Source organism: Chelmon rostratus, chromosome 1 (assembly GCF_017976325.1).
Source record: "Chelmon rostratus isolate fCheRos1 chromosome 1, fCheRos1.pri, whole genome shotgun sequence".
In the NCBI taxonomy this organism is placed as follows: domain Eukaryota; kingdom Metazoa; phylum Chordata; class Actinopteri; order Chaetodontiformes; family Chaetodontidae; genus Chelmon; species Chelmon rostratus.
In genome coordinates, this window is record NC_055658.1 from 15498324 (window position 1) to 15521535 (window position 23212).

The 23212-nt window shown below is 40.0% G+C and overlaps 2 protein-coding genes across 2 annotated transcripts in view; one reads left to right on the forward strand and one right to left on the reverse strand.

Moving 5' to 3' along the window:
- sbf2 (SET binding factor 2) overlaps nt 1–15321 on the reverse strand; it is a 95495-nt gene extending 80174 nt beyond the window's left edge. Inside the window, exons 1-2 of the mRNA XM_041943164.1 lie at nt 15201–15321; nt 2754–2839 (exon numbers count right to left, since the gene is read on the reverse strand). Of these exons, the coding sequence (XP_041799098.1) occupies nt 2754–2839; nt 15201–15255 (141 nt within the window). The 5' untranslated portion in view covers nt 15256–15321. The remainder of the gene's footprint in view (nt 1–2753; nt 2840–15200) is intronic.
- Nucleotides 15322–18636: 3315 nt separating this feature from the next.
- adma (adrenomedullin a) lies at nt 18637–21095 on the forward strand. Its single transcript, XM_041940540.1, has 4 exons — nt 18637–18758; nt 19346–19448; nt 19589–19714; nt 19848–21095. Exons 2-4 carry the CDS (start codon nt 19354–19356, stop codon nt 20149–20151), a joined length of 525 nt encoding a protein of 174 aa, XP_041796474.1. The 5' UTR covers nt 18637–18758; nt 19346–19353; the 3' UTR covers nt 20152–21095.
- Nucleotides 21096–23212: the final 2117 nt, after the last annotated feature.

Consider the following 23212-nt stretch of genomic DNA (forward strand, 5'->3'; position numbering starts at 1 on the left):
TTTTTTTACTCTTTCACCAGTCCTGTGTTGGCTTTGAGGACCGCTGTGCTTTGCTGTGTGACACATTTTTGCTCATCTCTAAAGCAATAACTCCCAACAAGACATTCTTGATGGCCACCAACAGACTCACTGAGTTACACAGGAAGACGCCTGCGTGCCATTCAAACCACCCACTCACAATATGTCTTTTTGTGCTAGGATAACAGCCTCACTTGTCCTCAATTGCCTTATAAATGCCATTGCATAAACAAAAGTCATTGTATAATAGGATCTCTTTGACCAGGTCTGCACAGAGCCAAAGATTCCAGCTGCAGCTTTGATAAGTCTTTGCAATAATTTATCTATCACTTGTTCTTAACAAAACAAGTCAATATTAAATCAAAATAACTTATTTCCAACCCAAGTTTAATTTCAAACTTCTAAATCAGCAAATACTACAAGATTACATTTGCCTTTCTTACAAGGGATCTTGTCATGGCGAAAAAAACATGACTTCATCTGAAATGTTGAGGAATGCCTGATGTTTAGGTTTGCTCTCTACATTTATCTTGGCTTAGATATCTGACCCATATCATGCAACTTGTTGGCCTCTACACCTGCTGCTGCTCTGCATCATTAAATGATATATGTACCTCTAATTGTGATCTCTGACCCCTATGATCTCCAACAAACACAGAACACATCTTCAGCTGCCAACATGCAACATTTATTTTGGCACGGTCCTTTAAACTTTTCTTCCCTGTAAACATGCTGAACTCTATTCTCTTCGACTGTCACTTTTTCTTTTTTACAAACCCACAGAAAGGTAATTAATAACTTTATCAAGTGGCCGAGCCAAGAAATTGTGACATTCAAACAGAAATGCCCAAAAATTGGTGCAGGTATTCCTACTATAGTACGTACCCAATCATCAAGCATATTTTTTACATTGGTTCTGATAACCTGCCTGCTTGCTTGTGGGGGAATTGTTGGGTCTCTCTAGATTAAACAGCATGGTCCTGAAATGCTCTCTATGGAAAGCGTCCTGAGACAACTTGTGATTTGGTGCTGTATAAATATAACTGAATTGAACTGAATACAAAAATATACAGTATTTATAGGGTGCCTATTTACAGTGGCTATGTTAAATTGCTTGAAATCTGTCTTCAGCTACACCCAAAGATGCAACTGAGCTTTATAAACCAGACCCAGTAAGACCTGTTGGTGAAACTGAGTTTTCAACAGAAAAAAAATACGATCAAAAAATCTGTATTTTTGCATGTAATTCATGGTGCGTAAGAGAAAAGAAAGAGCTGTATGATACTTTCAAACGATGGAGTAATGTTTTGGAACCTAACTTATTTTGCTGTTTTCTCTCCTTGTCGGCTGCCAAAACCATTCTGCTTAGTCATTAAAAGCTTATCTGCAGTAGCCAATATAAATGAACAAAAACAGATATAACACAGGCACAAATGTCCTGTGCAGTATGATACTGTTAACTGCTAATGTTGCCCTAGAGATTGACAGTTTTTCCCAGTCCTGATAAGCAAATATTTGTCCATCCATTGCATTGTCCATGTAAGGAGAACAGACCCCCTGTCACAGACCCCTTAGGGTCACCCTCCATGCAGGGAGGGAACAAGCTAAGAGAAGCAACTATTCATATTCCTGAAGAGGGCAGACAGCAATGGGAACCAGATAGCAGGCTGGACATCATGTTAAAAAGGATTCTGAGGGAAGAGGTTTCCCAATTAGTGAATGTGGAAAGGGTTTAAAGACAAACTTTTGAGTAAACAATCATTATGAATTTATCTGAAACAGGAAATGCCAATATCTGCTGCACAAGCCCCAAAGGGCAGAAGTGTTTTCAAAACATGAACATTCCTTGGGGTATTATCTGTCATTTTGTGACAGTGAAAATGCTTTCATATTTCATGAGACAAACATTTTACGCAGAAGAAGGCATTCTTAACCATCAAATCAGGAAGCTGGTAAGGGGCAAAGGACAAGGACACTCACTAACTAGAAAAACACTGAACAACTCGGGCACGTCAGACATTAACTATGACAGAGATGTTGTCTGCTCTCTTGTTATGAACTATGAAATTGTGATATCAGTCTGCACTGCAGACAGCAAAGGCCTCGCTCACAATTATGATGCAACCATCTGTCCAACCATTGTCAGACACACCAGTCTGTCAGTTATACTTTCATACTGATTTCTACCAGTCATCAAATCATGCAAACTTAAAGAAAAGAGGAGGTGAAATTTTACAATTTTCTGAATTAAATGTTTGCAGTGTAGTTTATGTGGAAGCACAACAGACAGGGACGATGAAGGGTGAATTGACTGAATTGAATTGATTTATTCCCATACACGAGGTTTGTCTCTTTCAAACACTGTGGGGGGAAAAAAAACTGATGAAACTAGATGAAATTCTTCCCTGTGATGACTCAATCATTGATTGATCATTAACTTTACCAAAGAGGAGGTAATTATATTTGCATTTGATAAAAAAAAGGTGCAATGCTGTCGGGTAAAGAAAGAGTTTGGTGCTCTGAGACAGTCTGAAACTACCAAAACAAACCCACGTCATCTTCCAAATATATTTTCATTAAAAATCATTTTAAGGGAACATGGTGATCCTCGATGGGGAAATGCAAGTGTCCTATGCAGGCATCGTTGTTTAAAATAGGCGCACCTTTGTGTTCCTCTGGATAGTGTACACACTTGAAATACCCAGGTAAGTTTACAAGAGGCTGTTATCACTCACCATCTCCACCCCCTGAGGGAAGGCAGTTCCCTCCCAGTCCTTCTTGGGGAATCGCTGAATGATCTTTCCACATCCCTCCCCTGAACCTGCAGATAGAGAAAGATGAAGATCTGTCAGTCAGTGCAGAGGCTAACATTGTGGCATGTAGAGCTCTGCGTATTTCATGAGAGAAATATCACCAATTATCACACATCATACAGGTCTGGGTGACACGTTTGAATTTATTGTCAAAGTTTTAATACTGATAATTTCCTGAGAAAAATCTACTAAGAAGTGAGAAAGCCCTGAGAAAAAATGTATTCATTGTTAGTTGTAAAGAGGAATCGTGAAAAGGCTTAAACTGAAAAAGGGAAACTTAAATGTATTGACCGGGCAAGAAAAAGTCAGAGTGACTGACACTAAACTGTGAAAAGAATGAAGCTGAATGCATCTGTGGTTAAGAGAGCAGTTAGAGGAATTTATCTTTGGAATATTTAAGGAAAATTCAACCAACCACAGTGGTGCTTGTTTGCTTGCAATTCTATCTATATCCTACATTGTTCTGCAAAAAAAATGGTAAAACATGACAATGCTTGCAAATTCTTCTAATCACTAGAGCTAGAGCTTGCAAATACCTCATAAGTAGTGACTTTTTACCCCAAAAGTGATCTTTTCTGACACTTACACTGAGAGTGCATTCGTTTACCCACTTCACTGTTAGGTAAACTTATACAGGTTGAGCTGAAACAAGTTAACAAGTCACTCAACAGGCAAAGAGCGTACAAACGCTCTTTCATTAGTACAGGTACGCACAGATTGAGTGAAGATAAATGAAACCTTTACTGCAAATTGAGGTCAATGATCATCAGCAATTTCACAAAGTCAGCACAAATTCTGTCAATTCTGGCCTTAAAAATCACAAAACTCCTGGTAAGGCCCTGGTGGGGCTGATTAACTCAAGATGTTTCAGGAGGAATGTGGTCCAAAGTGTGAAATGTGGAACTTACACCACGAACACAAAGAAGCTCACAGGAGCATACAATCTTTTTTTTTTGAGAGAGAGAGAGATAATGCTGCGGCAAACAAAACCAGGAGGCCCAAGGGGCAACCTCTTAGTTCTTCACTGTTCAATCACAAAACCCAGCTGTGACCTGATAACTTCCTTGTTCTAAGGAGATCAAATGAAAACTCAAGACTGTTCTGTCCATTGGCTCAAGGCAAATCCTAAACTTGTTTAATCATTTTTCATTAAACTTGACGCAATAGTATACATAACATATGCATGTATAGATGTTTCTCCTTATGTAGACATTGTCTCCACTCAAATTACTTTAGATTCTAGGTCAGACTAGAGCTGTCCTATCTAGTCTGGAGCGCACAAACTGAGGAAGCCTACTCAGATGAGAGGCGAAACGTCTTCCAAGACAAACTGACTAGTCCAGTTGCGAATGCTGAAGGCCCCGAAGTTTACAATGACCTGGATGAATGAGAATATCCACGGGCATACTTTACAAATGTTCATAATTAATCTGTAATGCACACTGTTGTGTTTCTGAAGTAAAATACATTTTTAATTACTATATTTTAAATTGAACAAAGCTGCTAAAATACATAAATACAAAAATGGTCCAAACAATACAAAGAAAATACAAACACAAAACAAAGCATGGTATTATTATTATTGCCTTCATTCAGAGTCTTGCATGTCAGCCATAGATGCACCACCACACAAAGAAGTACACAAAGACGTACACACTTATAGTATGTAGCTTGTGCTGAGAGAGGCAGCTGGATACTGATCTATAGCAGGTGTGGCTAACTTCACATCCAGTCACACAGATTTGCAATGTTGACCATCGAAAGCTTCACCAGTGAAATAACCCCCTCATACAGTTCCCTAAAGGCCACATATGGCTGGGTCTTGCAAAACTCTGAAACCTAAATTGGATGCAATAATTCATGTTCACATGAGTGCAAACACAACAAAATATGTATTTAAGGCTTGATGTATGACGGCAACATTCTTATTTAGCAATCTGGAAAGCTAATAAATGGAAATTTTATCTAATTGAAGAAACATTTCCCCTCATTTAACATGCCAAAAACAGCATTTTAAGGTCTGTTTCACAATATGCACTTTGTCACACTGCATTGTCTGACACCATGACTTCATCTTAACGTTATTTTAAACTCTTAGTCACTCTTTGACAGCTAGGAACACACTTTCTATTTTCCAGCCAAGGGAAAATGGTCTCCTATCAAGAGAGGAGACAGAAATTGAATACATGTGGCCCATTTCTTTGAATTCATTTAACTAATACAGATGAATAGACATATATGGGGATTTTGTTTATGTCAATCAGTAACAGGCCAAATTTTCAATTCAAAGCATTCCGGCTAAATGCTAGCTTTATTGATGTGTTTATATCAAAGAACACAATTAGAAATACTCTGAACTGACAAGGATTTTACCATCTGAAGCAAAGGCAACCAGCTAAAGAGCATTTGGGGTTTACTCTCATTCAAAAAGTAAAAACCCAGAATGAAACCAGGTCTCCGGCTAGCACCAAAACCATGTCAAATTACTACGTTGGTCAGAGAAATCACAGCCAACACACCGGCATGCAGCATGTGCCTTTTAAACATAATTTGTAACCTACAACTTTGGCTAAAATCTACAAACATTTCTTGAAAAGAGAAAAAAAGGGACACTGCTGGACTAATGACTCTATGACAGAGGGTGTAAGGAAACAGTAGTAATGTACATTCCACCAAGCTCACCAGGCTGAGGCAGGCAGTCTTTTTACAGTCATTAGAAGCAAATTATGGGATGTGTAGTAGTTATGTGATTGTGTTGTAGCTGGGCGAGTGGCTCTCCTACAGTATGAGAGGCCATCCAGGTGTTTACGTGTGGGCGTCTTTGCGAAGAGCTAGTGCATAATCAGTGGTTTATCGTGGTTAACATTACCGTTTACTACAAAAAAAGTGGTGATGATAGATAGATAGATAGATAGATAGATAGATAGATAGATAGATAGATAGATAGATAGATAGAAAGATAGATAGATAGATAGATAGATAGATAGATAGATAGATAGATAGATAGATAGATAGATAGACAGACAGACAGACAGACAGACAGACAGACAGACAGACTTTTTTTATCCCAAGCTGGGAAATTGCATTTTGCCATTCAGTGCATTTCAGAGGAACAGGCAAACGCCGTGAGTCAGCAAACTACTAACAGACTGCTTATAAAGCCCCTATGTCACGGTTTGGCCAGAGGTCAGATAATGTGCACAAGGGAGGCGAACTGCTTCAGCTAACAGGAAAATGAGCTGCTACACATCATCATAATGACATGAGGTCCTCAGTGGTCCGCTGCAGCCCTCCTGCACCAAGTGCCTCAAGCATGCTGTCAACGACTCCTTCAAACCAAGACCTAATTAATCACGAGGAGGCTCTTGGTCCTGAGTGTATGTATGTTTGTATGATGCCTTTGTTCACCTGCAGAGGTGAGAAGAGCGTGTCCAGACACCGCGTGGAGACTGGTGCCGGCAGAACACCGATCCGTCTGACCGTTACGTGTCTGCAGGTCTTTACGGCTCCTCTAATGGAAATCACATGCTTTGAGTGCTCCAAGTTCAAATTTTCAACCACGGATGAAAATAAATGACAGAATTCCTCGCATTCCATGAGGCTGCACTCTTGTATTAAAACAAGCCGTGCTTTCAAATACTACCCCCCTGACATCTATAAAGATCCCCATCAGCGAGGATAATAGAACACAGGCCTGAAAAGGAACATGCTAATTTGAACATCCGCTAACAAAACACGAGGGGGGTGAAGTCCAAAATGAAGTTTATTTATTTATTTTTTGGAAGAAACTATTTAACCAAAAACAAAACCTGTTCAAGCACACGGCACGCGAGTGCATGTTTAAGAGCACGGCACATTTCCATCTCAACACAGCAAAGCCTGTGTGTGGTACAGTCAGACAATACGATCTAAAAACAGTACTGTAATGTTTTTCAGTTTTCTGATGAATTTGAGATATATTTAGGTGGACTGCCCAGTCTTTAATAAGTACCATTAGACATTTGCACAGTCCAGTGCAAACATTGGGCTTCTTTTATGAAACTTTTGTGTGCATGGACTTTATCTTAATTTGTGCATACACAAAAATTGTGAGCTGTTGTGGGACTCATCAGTGTTTTCTTATTACCAAACTAAGAAAACAAAATTTACAAGGACCACTCATAAACTGATACCATGAAACCCAAAAGTTCTTACTGAGGTTTGTGGCAAGTTCTAGGCCCTGAAACAGCTTATAAAAACACACCACTGGGGACAATCTATCACACGTAAAATAGGCCAACTGCATTAGTGCGTTTTAACAAGTTTCAGTGATTTGCTTGAAATTAGATGATGGCATATGGCATGAAACGCTTTATACAAATTCTTATCAATCTTCTGTGGCAATCCACAAAATACTTGCTAAATATGTTTTACATTTAGAACAAATGAACACTAATAGGCATCAAACCAAGCCTCTTTAGGGCTGCCATGTACATTAGCTACACATCATGTTTCTTGTGTTTTGATAAGTCGATTTTGATTTTTTAAATTGTCTGCACTTAATTAGTCTAGCTGAGACCATAATGTCATTGCCCAACACTCTTGTCCATTTGCATGCATGCATAAAGTACACATATGTATGTTGGGGTCTTTTGTAACATTGCTGTGTGTGCAGGTAACCTCTCTGGCATGCTGCAATGTGAGGAGGTTGTGTAACCTTAACTAATTCACACTTCTGACATCCCTGACTAGGAGAGAGACAGAGAGAGGGACTGTCCCCATGTCACATTTTGCCAGTGTGGTGACAGCAGAAAGCCAAAAATCCCACTGCTGCTTCCACCCCACAACCATCCCTTTTTTCCAGCTCCAGGATAGTAGGCCACTCTTACATTAGAGCCCTGCAGGCCCATTGATTGACATCAAATATTGATCGTTTCAAGGCTAAATTTGAAGTGACAAAAAAAATGCCCATTCAATATTTAGCCAAAAACTGAGTATAAACATACAACAGTGATAATATAACTTTATTTTTGAAGCTGGTACCAGCTAGTATAAATATGATATTAACTAACCAGTGCACCTTAACAACAGTCATTTCAATAGTTAATAACACAATTAAGACATCATATTTTATGAAATTAAAAGGCTTTTTAAAAAGTTTTTCAGAGACATTCCAAATTTAACATTCCCTTTCACAGGAACCCAACTGGGACCTGGGCCATCACTGCAAGTCAACACACACGCACACACACAAATATCTGCCTTCAGCACTTAGGAAGATTGAATGTCCCTAATAATTTATTACTGAGTTGCGTGATTTAGCATAGCCTGAACAACAAGTGAAAAACCACAGAGGAAAAGTTGTTAGTCTTTCTTGATTACAGCAGATGTTTCTCCTCTTGGAAAAAAAAGCTCAATTCATCTTCCTGATTTATCTTACTGCTGTGACTGTTGATGAAATCAGCCAAATGCTTATTTTACCATGTATGGATGGACAGGCCACCAGTGAACTCAGGACCCAGTTTACGTAACATTCACGTCAGATCTAACCTGATTTTGGCCCTGCCATGCACACAGGTGCACTGTTCTGGAACAAATCCACAGGTATCACTTTCCCCCACTTTAAGATCAGGACTCGAGTTTAAAGGGAAAATCCACCAAAAACTGAATTTACATTAAGCTATTCCAGACATTAAGAGATCAAGGATGTTTCCACAACCACTGAAACTACATTAGTGGCTGTATGGGCTTGTATAAGTTTTGTTAAACATTTTACATGAGTTTAATGAAATGAGGAAAAAGTGGCTACATCTCGGTGCACTCACCACAGATGCTGGCATATTGCCTTATCCTTTATTCCAGCAGCCACTGGCTAGTTTCCATTCAAATGTAATGAAAATTTGACCGAATTTTGAGAAAATAGGCAAAAGAAAATGCAAACTGAAAACTGTTAGGAATTCATAGAGATTAGCGGTAGGAGGATACAATTATCATGTCGGGCACCTTCATGCCATTGCAGAAGAAGAGGGCATAACAACGTGATGGTCAAATGGTGAAAAACAATGTCAAAAGCGCTGTGGAAATGTGGCATTTCTGTTTGTTTCGTGTATTAACTTGATGAAGATGACAGTCTTTGTATCACTCCAGAGATGTGATGTTTTAGTCTGCTACTACTTTTCATTTCTTCAGTGGATCAGAGGCTTCAGTCACATGCTTCATGTATATTATGAATGGCTCGCTATTTCTCTGTTTCCATTGCACTTGGTAGTGTTTTGTTTAATCGATACACCAACTCAGCCAAGTACAAATTATTTTGAGATTTTTTTCAAATTTTCGACATTTCCACTCAAGGTTTTTATGTGCAAATTGAAAATGTGCATCAAAAACAGGCAGATGGAAACACGCCTAATGTGTATGGATGGAGCAGCTCCATTTCTAATCATCACTTCAGCCCTTCACTTCGCTGTTCAGCTTGAGGACAGATCTGTTTCAAATTCACATATTAAACCAAGCTGGGCAGTATTACAGAATTTACATATGTAAATTCTATATAGGACACCAGAGCATAGGAAAACCCAGTTTGGTTTCAAGGGTGACCATCATCAGGAAACTAAACTGTTCTGGATGTTCTGTGCAGATGATATGCAAAGGAATACGCTGTGGTGTTGTTTGCATGGCAAAAGGGTATCAGAGATTAGCAAACTGATGATGTCATAAATATCAAATTCAGGAAGCTTTCCAGATGCCAACAACAGCTGCAGGGAAGGAAAAATATGTAAAAAGATAGACACTGGCTTAAGGTCAGGCCCAGATCAAAATGTTGTGAGAAAAGAAAAACATCAGCCCAGAGAGGAGCTTCAAAAATCTTGAATACCACATACAGTTATTTTATCCTCAATTTTGCTGAAGTTCACAAATATGCAGAATTGCTCTCCATAGAGAACAATAAATTAGACAAATTTTGACATTCCACAGACTTGTGGTTCTCAAGCCGGTTTCCATCAGGACACAAAGTTGAAACCTTCAGGATCAACTTTAACATGTTCTAATAAACTAATCAATCATCTTTTCATCACTTGCTCTTTCTATCACTTCAAGAAAAATAAAGTACAGTAGTGCAGCTCACGAGTACCAATGCCACAGTCATCACTCAGTCAGTCAGTGGTTCGAAACCTCCTGCCTCCTTCATCCAGTCATCCGTAATCCAAATCTCTGTATTCCATCTTTAAGCAAACAATTAGGTGCAATGAATTTTACAACCCCGGTTACATCTGTTGATGTACTTGATATGTGAATCATTTTCAGACTGTTCTGTGTTCAGAACAATGTCTTTGTTCAACACATCCAGGCAGGGGTTTATTTTACTTCAGCAATGTATCAGATTTAAAGACGTGGATATTGCAGTCACAAGGTCATTCAGTCTCATGTTTAAGGAAATGGTTAGCCTGCTTCAGAGCAAGTGATGACCTAATGTTTTATAGTATTTTGTTTTGCAACTGTATTCCACCAACCTATTTCAGCTGTTATATTTTATCTGTTCTTAAAATATTATGACTTAATATTTCCTGACATGAACTTTAGCATATTTTGCATAACCACGGAAATCACAAAGCTCCGACTGTGTAACACCTTATCGACAGACTGGGAGTAGTGTAACAGTAGCCAGTGGAGTTTCCCTACAAATCAGTTTTAAACTCTACAACAGAGCGAACAGAGAGGAAGGAACTCCTCCATTGTGGTCAGGATGCCTCTCACCACAAAGTCTGAATCCAAATGAGAAGCTGCCAAATGTGGAGCTAAAAAGAAAACAATCAAACTAGGCAGCAAATCCAAGATGTAAAATAGAGGCGGAAAAATTCCACATCTGCCATCCTTCAGTCACAACATTAATGTGACACCTTTGTTAACCACAAGCAGCCTGTTGCTGCTGAAATAATACAAGCACTGACATTTGCTATCAACGGCTGTAGTTACTCTACTGTAGCTTCAGATTATGCACTAAAATGGTACATATTAGAAGTGCAAATGCAATAAATGCAAGATTCTGCACAGAATGAGACAAAACCACATACATGGCTTTGTGAATTATGGATTGAAGGTACAGCTATTAATCTCATTCCATAAGCACAAAGCAAACCACCATTTCAACACGTGTTTATCACTGATAAAACAAAACAGACTACAAGACTTTACTTGAATAACTAATGATTTAGAAAACCAACCACAACACATGGCAGCACTTCAAGATCTGGCATCTGTAACATGAAATCAACATTTCCAGCTGTTGGACGAGCAAGTCTCTAATGTCAGTTTATCCAAACAATATTTACTTTATGGCATTACTTAGCCAAATTTAGTACTTACTAAGTTAACACATGGCTTTTAGCCATCATTTTAGCATAAACAAAGAGCTGTCAAATAAAATTTTGAACCGATTATGAGGAATTAATGCTTGTCTGTATGTTGTTAATGCAACATATATTCAGACAAAGCCTCAGGTTATAAATATATAAGCGCAGCCTCTTGAAAAAGGTTCCGGGCAACTTCCTAAACAGCATTCTGATGCTGTGAAAAACTTTGGGACGACAAACCAAGTTTAAGTTTTCACAAAGGTGTCGTTCTATTCAAACTGAACATTTAAGCACACACTTCTCATCTACTGGAGTTTGTGGTAAGAAGGTTAAGAACCTCAGATTTCATTTGATGTTGAAATCAGAAAATACTGCATGGAAAAGCACAATATTCCCTGCAGTCAGGAACATGCAGCTAAACTGGGCAGGCACTCCCTGAAATGAGAGGACCATCGTTAAAGCACAGAAGGCAGCCTGAAGCCAACAGATGTGTGATCGTTAGTCAAACAGTACTTGAAGCTAATCAAAACGATCCAGTCAATGAAACTATGAACCCCAACTGTTGCAGACAAACACAAGCTTGAAAACCACTTTATAGCTTTGAATGGAAGGCAAGAAATGGTCTAATTATGGAGTTAAGCATATAAGTTCAGGGAAACAACCGTCAAGACAAACCGCAGAAACACCAACATACACTACAGCCATAGTATTTCCAACTAAATAATCAAGTAAGCAAAAATAGCAGACAAAAACATCATCATCTCAGAGGTTCCTTGTGGGTGTGCAAAGAGAGCCAGCACAAAAACAAACACTCTTTGAGAAGCTGTAACAGAAAGTCAATTCATCAAAGTTTTAGAGTATAAAACCCAGCACAGAGTAGAGCATCTCTACAGATGGACACATGGCAGCATCACTCACTCAAAAGAAACCTGCAGTTGGAAATAGTTTGCTTTTGAACATTTGGAAGTATTTTATTTATTTTGCAGGATTATTCTATGTTGCATAAGCCATTCCCCAAGTCCAGACCAGAAAATCCAGATCACAAAGCCCTTCAGAGTAGAGATTGGGGTCTGTGTCTGTGAAACACATTCCAAATGCAGTTTGATTCAATAAAGAGTGATGATACCCATCCAGTAAACTGTTTGACAAAAACAGCTGGGCAAATTCCTCTTCTTCATTTGGCAAATTAATATTTATGGTGAACAACACACCAGACCATATGTAAACTCTTGCCAATAAAGAGGAACAGTGTCCTACTGCAACAGGAAAATTCAGAGTACAGAGCAAGTTCAGCGCACACTGAATCCATCTCAACTAGCCTTTTCACATTCCAACATTATTCATGAAAATAATTCCATGGTTTGTGGCTCATGACATTGGCCCCCAGGGAAGCACACTGCGGTATGATTTCTAATGGAGGAATCTGCCTCTCAGGTCATGTTCCCTTTTATCATACTCACGACTGCATATTCATTTTCACATATCTGAACCATAAAAAATGATAACTGCGATAGATTTGAAGCCCAACAATAAACTGTACAATTAGAAGTTGTCCTACTTTCACTCCACTTTTGTTTTAAATCACTTTAGTCTGCTGCACCAACCACGATGATTTGACCATTGATGATGAGCCTTTCAATAAAATTTTCTCAATAGGTCACCTGTCTCACAATGAAAACATTACAAGTGTACTCGTTGGAGACACATTCCCCGGATGGCTGAATCTAGTGTCTACACTAGTTACTACAGTACTGCAACCTCAAACCCTCTGCACTGTACAGCATCTGCCTGTATTCTCACCTCCACACTACCCTGTGTTATGCAGAGAGAAGCATCATCACCACTAACACTGCACACTGTTACTTCAAGTGACACAGCAGCTTTATCTTACTTTAAAATCATTTCTTCCTGTTTACTGCAAAAGGTATAATTATACTCCATTTCATATGATAGCAATTAAAACTAATTTTATTAAAAGGTACAGATTCAGAATTTACAGAGCTGACTTTTTACAGTGTAATTCTGATTCACTGCAAACTGGAGCCAAGCCCATTCCTCAACAGATTGCATGCTTAGCGTTATTTCCAACTGATCCATCCATAGTAATCTAACAATGAGAATTGGGTCAGGCCAGTGGAGCAAAAGCCAGTGCAGCGCAGGAGGCTCGGTGATGACCCACGAAGTGATTCCTGGTTTGAATTAACAAGCAAGGTGGACGGGAAAAATCTGTTGTCTAGACGACCTGTTGCACATTTACCGAGACCAGCTGGCCTCTGTAAGCCAGCTTCACTCGACAAAAGCGTTGCTCTGAATAGCTAGAGAAATAAACAGTCATCACTTTTATTTTCCTCTGTATTTCAAATCTCAAAGCCATTCTCATTTTCCAGTTCTGAGAAGATCGCTCCCACTGACAAACAAGGGCATCTCTGCGGGGCTGCAGCCCAAACCAGCAATTGATACGCTACATTACTCTCAGCAAAACATAATAAAAGCAGACAAATACAATTCAATAAGGAGTGGGGGATCGTTTTAGCCCTACAGAGAGGCTTACATGTGGATGAGACATAAGCCTGTCACAGCGCCCTAATTGACCACAATCTGAGATGGCAGACTTTTAGTGCTTGCTCTCTCCACAATCAACTTCATCAGCAGTCAGTGGAGGAAAAAAAAAAAAAAAACTAAACTCATGGTCCCTATGATTCCTTGTGGTGAGACTGCCTGAATGTGAATGCATTCAGACTCTTCTGGTGACGCCAGGAACATTTTGTCCCTGGAGCACAAAAAATTCATTTGTCAGTTGGCGCTGGGATGCACAGAGCTGATGAAAGACAGTGTTTACCTATTGTGCATAGCAAGCTATGGTGACTAAGAGGATTCAGCTGCTCTGGCCCCTCTTTGACACACATGGCGCTGGATGGACGCCACTGAAAGAGGCGAGGAACTTGAATTTGTTCCCTTAAGGCAGACTTGCTGAATATTTTTCACTTTCTCCAGGCTGTTCACTAAGCAACACTTCTTATTGGATCCTCACAAGTGGATGAGTGGCAATACAGAGGTTCTAACTACTTACTGTACAAAATACCATTTGGGCACATGGAACATTAGAAATGTGAGGACCCAACATCTGTGCAATGCCAAAAGGTTTACATCTGTTTATCTGTTAATGCTTAGAAATGTGTGCAAGGCAGTTCCCGGTCTTGGATGAGAATGAGAAGAATGTGAGGCTGGACCTGACACATAGCATGCAAGTGGAAGCATGGGGGGGCTCCATGCCGCACTACAGAACAACCGAGAGGGAAGAGGGAAGAGGATCTGGCTGAGCACAAGGACTGCCTTTCCTCGCAGCTGTACAACGTTACGCCCATCGCGAAAAAGTTGAGCACTCTTCCGGCAAAAACAACTATAACACAACAAATCATTGACAGGTGCGGCTGCCCCGGGTAAAAATAGACCCCAAACACAGCGTGCAGGACAGGAAAGTAGTAAGACAACCGCTAGCAATATTGCGCAACAAAAATACAAAACATGGATGAAGACGCTGGCTACCAATATCGATCCTGACCTCGCATGTGCCCAGAAAGGAAATACGATCAAGAAGGAGCACGATTTGGTTTCGTATGATCTTTCGTGAGCATTATTCAGTAAATGCACCCCATTAGCTGGAAGTGAAACCAGCCCCCGGACCTGACAGGGTCACAATCAACAGGGACAGGATGTGACACATTTTTGAATCCGTGAAAAAGTTTCTATTGATCCAAGTCAAATATCGCAACGCGTAGTGTGCAAACAGCCAGGGGTGACTTGGCATCAGGCGTGATCTTAATCTGTAAACACACACCGGCCGGATGATAGTCACTATCTGGCCGGTTATGGGGCGAATTAAAACATTGTTCCCAGTCTCGCCTGGTAGCTGCGTGGCTAACGTGAAGCTAAGCGCAAAGCTATCTAGCATCAACATCATCACACACTGACTGACGGCCTGGACAACAAACCTCAGCTTCGCAGTTCACTCTGCGAGCCGCCCCGCCGCCAAACTTACCGGCTTTCTCCTGATCGTATCCCACGACAATAAAATAGTCAGCCAATCTAGCCATGTCTGCTGCTTTTCCCGAGATATACCAACACAATTCAGCATTTTTCCTTCTTCCAAAGCACAGCCATGTTTGACAGAAGGAGTGTCACTGCGCTTGCGTGCAGGAGCGGGAGACATCCATGGGCGTGGGCCCTCCAGTTTACAAATACAGCCCTGTGTCCCTAACACAGGCTCGTCTTGGCTGTAAAACAGGGGGTCCCCACCTTGTTTAGACAGACAGCCACAACACACAATAATACTACATTTTACTGCGGGAAATACAGCAATAACCGTGATTACTGCCTGGTTAATGTAATAAGAGCTTGCCAATAGCACTGTCTACAATGACTGAAAAAAACTCAGAGAAATGGCATATAATTATATGGAATATCAGATTTGACCCAATTATGTAGAATATTTGCATCTGTGTTACATTCAAAATATGGAATTTTCATAAGGTTAAATAATAATACAATAATAATGCTAATTTTTATGATGCCAGGGACACTGGCCAGAGAAATATTTGTCACCCTGTGGGCCTTGCAAATCAAACCCTAGTCAAGTCTGCTGCATTTCCAGCACAAAGGAATACTAGTTCTATTAAAATACACAAACTCAGAGAGCTAAGATCCATTTTTCCTCTAAACACAGCAAAGAAAACCGAATTGCAACATTAAAATGATCAGGGCTTACCCAGTGGACTCACACATTTGTGTTTAATCCACTTTTACTTAATTTTTCAATTTTGTGGCCAGTGTCACAAAGGGAAAATAATTTGTGGTTTTCAAGTTGCTCTTACTGAGCTGAACGTGGTTGTGATTTGACACACAGTGTGAGGGGCTGGGCAAACCCGTGTGGTTAGTGTAAAATATGAAATAAAACGGGAAAAGCTGTTGGGGGGAATAACACGTGGACATCAGTTCTAGCTAATGTGTGTGTGACAGGGACACACAAACAACTGTCACCGGAAGACAGCGGACAGTTTCCACTGTATTTTATCTCACTCTTCATCATTTGTCAACATTTCTCTAATTTCTTGTTGTCATCTCTTCTCTTTCTTTCTCTCTGTTCCTCTTGCTCTCTTTCTATCCCACTTATCATTTTTGTTTGCCACTAAGACAAAGATGAGGATAGAGGTAGTCAAACAGTTGAACCCGAGCCGAACCATGAAGAAATATAGACCAGTTGCTTGCATATAGTGTTTATCATTTCAAAAGAATGTTGGTAAAATCACAGGATCTCGAACAGCACACATTTCCAGGTGACAGGTTCTACAATAATTATGAATCATCTTTCAAATTTGTGCCTTTGGGGTTGACACCCTCTTCTTCCTGGCACACACGACATCAGTTGCTCAGGTTTCCTGCCACTCGTACCTGCTCCCACGAAGAGTGTAAGGTCGAACAAAAACTGTCAGTCATCCTATGACAGCAACTTCGTGAAGGACAAGCAAAAGATTGCTATATAAGGAGCCAAAAAGCAACAGCAGAATTTGTTGTCACGATTGCACAATCTCCTGTTATAAACTCTGGTAAAGGGAGTACTTGTCTGCCAGAGGCAATTATCATTACAAAGTGCTTACAAAACCTTTGCTGGTTTACAGCACATGTGTTTGACATTTATGTATTTTTTTTTTTTCGTTTAAAAAATGACACCATGTGTTCAATGAGGTCGCATGAGATATAAATAAACTCAGAGAGGTTCTCTGAAAAAACAATAAAATATGAATTATAGAAGGCTGATACGGTCGTGTGGAATGTAAAGTGTTAAATCTGCTTACAAGTATGTATAAAGGCACAATTTTTCCTCTTCATCGAAACTGAAACAAAAATCAAAACTGAAAGCATTACTTGGATAAGGAATTTTTACATTAATAAAACCAAATGGTTTATCTCTGGAATCCACAACATTTCATAACCTGAATGTACAGTTAGGGTGGATGATTTAAAACTTTTTGAAATCACATTAGGTTACTGATGTGTGGACTGTGTCTTCACAACAATATGCTCATCTCAAACACAGACATAGAGCTACATAAACTGTGATTCAGTGGGATCAAGGCTGTGATCCAGAAAAAGTTGCTCCTTTTCCACAGTGTTATTTCTGAGGGTATTTTCTGTATATGTTTCCCCATATGGGCTTATTATCCACACATGCCTGATAACCCCAGTGACAGGGGTGTTGTTTTAAGCCTCGCAGAATAAACTACTCAGTGCTCTGATTTGAAATATCGTTCTTTCTGTGTGGCTTTCACTTATTTTGCTTTAATACAGACACACGTGGACATAGTGTGGTCATGTGAAACGTGCTGCGTGCTCATTCAGAGTGACTCACCGTGTTGGCCGTCCCGTTAAGTCAAATAATATGAGGATGAGATATCCTCTGAGAAGTACAGGCAGACTTGATGGCTCTCCCATTATCGCATAATAGATTCTTGTGTATACATTCCTAAGGCAAAGAGTGAAGTCATATTACTTATAATTTTTAACAGCAACAAATCAGCAGGATTAATTAAAAAAAAATCCATCTACGGCTATATTGTTTATATGTCATAGATTGTTGTTCAAGTTAATTTTCTAACTCCAGATTAGATTTAGATAATTGTAAAATTCCATTTCACATTTATCCAAATAAATTACATGGTGAGTCTAGAGTCAAATATTTGCCTTGTACAAACAAATACATTGAGTATATTGTGTTTACAGTTGGGCACACTTAGATATTTAGTCAGTTACTCAATACTTGTTTCTTTCCAAATCTCAAATTCATCATCCAGTGTACTTCAAGCTGACATGGAACTTCACCGTGTCAGGGAGTGCCCTGAAAACGAGCCTGTGGAAACAAAAACTATACCTGACTGATCCCAAAGTTCAAATATAACAAGATGAATGTTTGAACCTGTTCTTTTGTGATTATTTAGATTTCTAATACCCCTCAGAGAAATGAGTTGGCTGAGATGAACATAGTGTACTCTTCCTGGAACAGTGATTGTGGTATATGACTTGCATAGCCGATGACCATTGATTTGGTGCCATTGCATACACATAATGGAATAGAACAAAGACATTTTATGAGGACTTTAAAACTTTGTTGATGCATCATTTATACTGAGCTGTGAAAGAGTTAATGTTTGATTCAGTGAAACTGGAAACAGTATATGCTGGCTGCACTGCACTTATACTGTCAGCTCTACTATTATTTTCCTTTAGCGGTTTCATTTTTGATTTTCATTCTTGATCTTTTTACTGTGTTGCGTTGTTAAGCTACATGAGGAGCAGCACAGCACAGTACGTGGACTGGATGGGGTGGGGGGAAAGGATGAGAGACTGTGTGTGTGTCAGTCAATGAGCCCCTCCCACCTCCTGTATAAAGGCTCCCTGTCTGGTGTGTAGGAGAGCTATTAGCAGAGTGACACAGCTGCCTGACAGAGCCAGTGGCAATTTCAAGAAACCTGTGGAGTACTCTTTTACAACTGAATCTACAAGAAGAGCTTTCTCATCCAACTGAATTATCACAGAATTACAGGTATGTGCACTTTCTTTTGAAGAAGATATTGCTCTGCTCTGCTTCCAACTGATGGCTTTATCCTTGCTTTTTTGAGGTCAGGGCACAAGTGTAGAGGCAAGGACAGGTTATCTGTCTGGTTATATAAGCAGTTCAGCTCTTAATGTGTGCGTCTGTGCGGGAATTGCCTTTAAGGTGCAAAGCATCCAACAGTGGCAGTACATCATTTATTGTTTATTAGTTGCAAATAAATTTGTTCTATTTAATCAGGTGACTAGGTTAAATGGTATTTTAGTTTTTGTTTGACTTTTGAGCAGAGTCTCTTTGGTCGACTGTCCTTCGCATTATTGGCCATGGGCCCAAAGCATGGTTGTAGGTTTACTTAACCGAGGAAAATGTGACCTTAGCTTAACATTTTAAATAAATGAATGATAAGTGCAAATAACTTGGCTTTTGGACTCTTGTGCAAGCAAGCACCAGTGTAGCACCAGTAGGAATAATGTATAAGAGAGTTTTACATGCATAGAGGGACAGTAGGAAATTCCTGCAGTTAAACATTACCTTATAGCATAAATAAATAACTAACAAATGTACTCTACTCTACACAGGAGTCAAAATGAAATTGATATTCCAGTCCTTCCTCTATTGCTGTCTGCTGGCGACAGTAGCACACTGTGTGGAACTTGAAGTGAATCCGGAGTTGAAAAAAAGGTGAGTTATCTGAGCAGCAATTCATTCAATAATCATAATATTTCATGTGATGTAAGATGCAACGGTCTGTCAGTGTGACAGCAGTTACCTGTCTATTGCATTATCTATCTAAGACTGATGGACCTCTCCTCCTCTTCCAGGCTAAGCATATGGCTGGGGAGCAGATTGAGACGGGATCTTGACAGCGTATCAGTAGAAAGGACAGAAGAGTCGGAGCACTTTGTCAGACCAGAAGATATCAGGGATACTTTGCTGCCACATTCCAGGTAAGACACTAACCATACAATCCTGAAAATCAAACAAGGAATGCAAACTTTAAGCAGATAATACTCAGCCATCAGCAGCTCAGGAGGGAACAGCATGGATTAATGTCTTCTTGTCGCTCCCTCTGTCCTCCAGCACTGACATCAATGTCCGAACCAAGAGGTCTAAAAACACAGCCAACCAGTCAAGAAGACAAGGTTGTTCCCTGGGCACCTGCACAGTGCACGACCTGGCACACCGCCTGCACCAACTCAATAACAAGTTGAAGATCGAGAGTGCCCCTGTTGACAAGATCAGCCCGCAGGGATATGGCCGGAGGCGTCGATCTCTTCCAGCGCACAGAGTCACACTGAGGCTAGAGCAGGGCAGGCTGAGGCCCGTGTGGAGCATAACTGACTCACGAGTTCACAAGCTTGAGGCTCTCCTCAGACGGACATGAGCAGGAGTTGGGAACAAAAGCGAGGGAGTTGCGCAGAGTTAGCGTCCTCTCTGCTCTGTTCTAAAATTCTCCAAATGCCTCAGACTCCTGCCAAGTATTCTCCAGCACATTTTTTCCAGGCATGAGCACTGAGTCAGAGCAAGATTGGCTGCACTGAGGTTCTCTAAAGACTGAGCCTTGCAGCTCAGTGATGTAGAGCGTGCAAACAACTGCAGCTGGCTTACAGACACTGGATGGCACAGCGTGGAGCAAACTACAGGTGCTGCTCTCTGCTTGGCAGAGGGAAAGGAAGAGTGCTAATACCTGGCAGAGTGGACACATCCTCTGGCTTAGAGAGGGAGTTCTCTTCTAACATTCTGGGACTACACATTTCTTCCTCAAGGCCAACTTTGATAAGTGCTATCCTCTAAGGATTATACCACCATGTTCCAAACTGTCAGTACTTGTCTGCACTTTTCCATTTGGACTTAAAGTCAAATGAATCATCAGGAAAAGACATCTTCATCACAATGCCAAACAGGAAGATAGGCTACAGAGCTCTGAAGCTCTCAGTTTATATCAAGTTTTGGACACTGTATAAGGGAAAATGCCTTAGATTCTGTGAGATATGTGCCAGTCCACAATGGATTGAAATATACTTGAAATTGTTATTGTTTGTACAAAAACATGTGCAATCTATATTTGTTTTTATTGCAGGTATATGTATATATGAATTCCTTTATTTAAATATTATATAGAGGTTACATTAAAGTACTTATGCAGATAGAACTATTTTTGTACAGGAAGAAATATATATGGGCATTGTAGCTATTTGTCATTATTCTTTTGCTAACTGTGGTAATAGGATATCTGTTTTATAGGTATATTATATATTTGTAAATGTGTTCTATTTTATTTGTGTCAAAGCAATAACATTGTTATTCAATAAACATTTTGCATACAAAACCTAAACCTTGTCAAGGCCTCCTTTGCTCCTGGCTCTATTAAATTGAAAGTGGCATTCTATTGTCTGGAGTAAGACACAGAGCACCTGGTCTCTGTTAAGTGATTACAGGGTCTCATTAGAGCCTCCCCTCCTCTCACTACATTCCCCTCGTTATGACACCCCCTTCCCCTAAAAAGAAGGGCAGACAGGGTGCCAGGCACATTCCTGCTTGGTTCAGCTCATATTTGTTGGCTCACCCCACACCACATAGCAGCCCTAAAGCCATCAGAAGAGGCTGAGGCTTTAGCTCCATCTGTGTTCAATGGTAGATGGTTGGGACACGAGAAGGCCGATGCGGGGGGTTCCGGCCTAACATTCCTGTGAGAGCATCACAAAAACTGCTCCAACAAAGCATTGATCATGACCTTCACATTCAAGCAGGCCCCCGAGACTGAACAGCACCAAGAGGCTGCAGACCTCTTTACCTCTTTCCGACCAAGTTCAGACTGCGCCACCTGAGACATATAGGACATATTACAGATTTCTCTTTTGGCTGTATTCATTTTATCTCTTTTTTTAGTGAATGATGGACCAATGAGGACAGTCCAGAAAGTGAGAACATGTCATCTTATCATCTCATTTTACTCACTCCTAATTCAGAAACTCGCAGTGCATAAACACTGCATCACATTTACAAATTTTCAACAATAGATCAAGTCATGAATTCATTGAATGGTATAAAGTCTAACTAACTGGACCCTCAGAGTAAGATATTCATGGCCAATTGTTTGATGGCCCCTGTACACATTCCTAGCATGGCTATCAGCTTTTCCTGTAAGCACTAACTGGATAGTCACCCTGCTTTTATAAACAGTTTTGAGTGAAATCATACAGGAAATGAAAGACAAACCTGTGACTGAATAAAGTTATGTGTGGCTTTAGTTGTTTGTAGAGCCCACAGCCCTTCAAGTGTGATCATTAGAAACCAGATACACTGGCTGGAGATGGTTTCTGCTTTTGTTTTAATTCACCGGAAAAGCCAATTACAGCTGTTCAAAACTTTGTAGTATGATTGTGAGCAGGTTGCGGAGTGAGGGTCAAAACTGTAATTGTATGTTCTCTATTGCCATCTAGTGAGACTGGATAGGTAAAGCTGCAAAACTTTCGTTTTCGACTGTTCTTGGTATTATTTATTTATTTAGCTGTATTCAAATGAAGGGTTTTTAACAAGAAGCAGGAACTGCAATATGTCTTGCTTTATTGATATGTTTGCTTTGTACCTGTTCTTTTGTATAGAGCGATTTATACTTACAATGCTACTTAAATAAAATATGAGGTTTTTGGGAGCTTCAATCTTCCTTAAAAAGAATTTTCTATTAACCCTGAAATATAGCTTATGGCTAATATAAATCAGCATAATGCACAACAAGTCAATAACATAAGACCTGCACTGCATTATGACTGAATGACATATGGCCGTTAATGAATATTGTAAAGAAACTAAAGCAAAGTGAATGTGCCATCTAGTGGCTGATTAAAAAACATGCATTTCTACATTTTGAATGGGAATTTAATTTCAACACAAAACCTTTATGTTAAAACAGATACGTACAGTGTTTCTCACAACAGTAAAAGCAATCTAAGAATAGACTGACTGGATCTAGATCTGGCCCACTCATTGTACTCTCTAACTATGTGACGGTGTCATTCCCTCAGTAAGCCAATCAGTTGGTGACACCAGTGACATGAAGAAACTGATCAGTGTAGGTCAGCTGGTAAAAAATAATAGCCACTTTCCTTAACTTACTGTATGCCAAGCTCCAAGTCTTTTATTCTTTTCACTGCTTTATTTAGACAGCTATCGACAGTGTTAGGTGAGGAGAGGAGAGGAGAGGGGAGGAGAGGAGAGGAGAGGACAGGAGAGAACAGAGGAGAGGAGAGGAGAGGAGAGGAGAGGAAGGAAGAGGAATAATAAAACTGACAATACTGCTGTCAATCAAAATGATACAGGCCCAGGGCTAAGAGTCAGTCCTCTACAGCCAACTTCTAAAGTACCGTGATAACCTGAGCTGAGAGGATTAGCTTTATAATCTGAAACACTGTCGGGCTAAATGCTAAATCAGGGACTGCGGGCCC

What these genes read in the sequence shown, in the direction of transcription:
- adma (XM_041940540.1), top strand. Translation starts at nt 19,354, where the DNA reads ATGAAATTGATATTCCAGTCCTTCCTCTATTGCTGTCTGCTGGCGACA. An exon ending in AATCCGGAGTTGAAAAAAAG is followed by an intron (nt 19,449 to 19,588) that starts GTGAGTTATCTG and finishes CTCCTCTTCCAG; the next exon opens with GCTAAGCATATGGCTGGGGA. An exon ending in ACTTTGCTGCCACATTCCAG is followed by an intron (nt 19,715 to 19,847) that starts GTAAGACACTAA and finishes TCTGTCCTCCAG; the next exon opens with CACTGACATCAATGTCCGAA.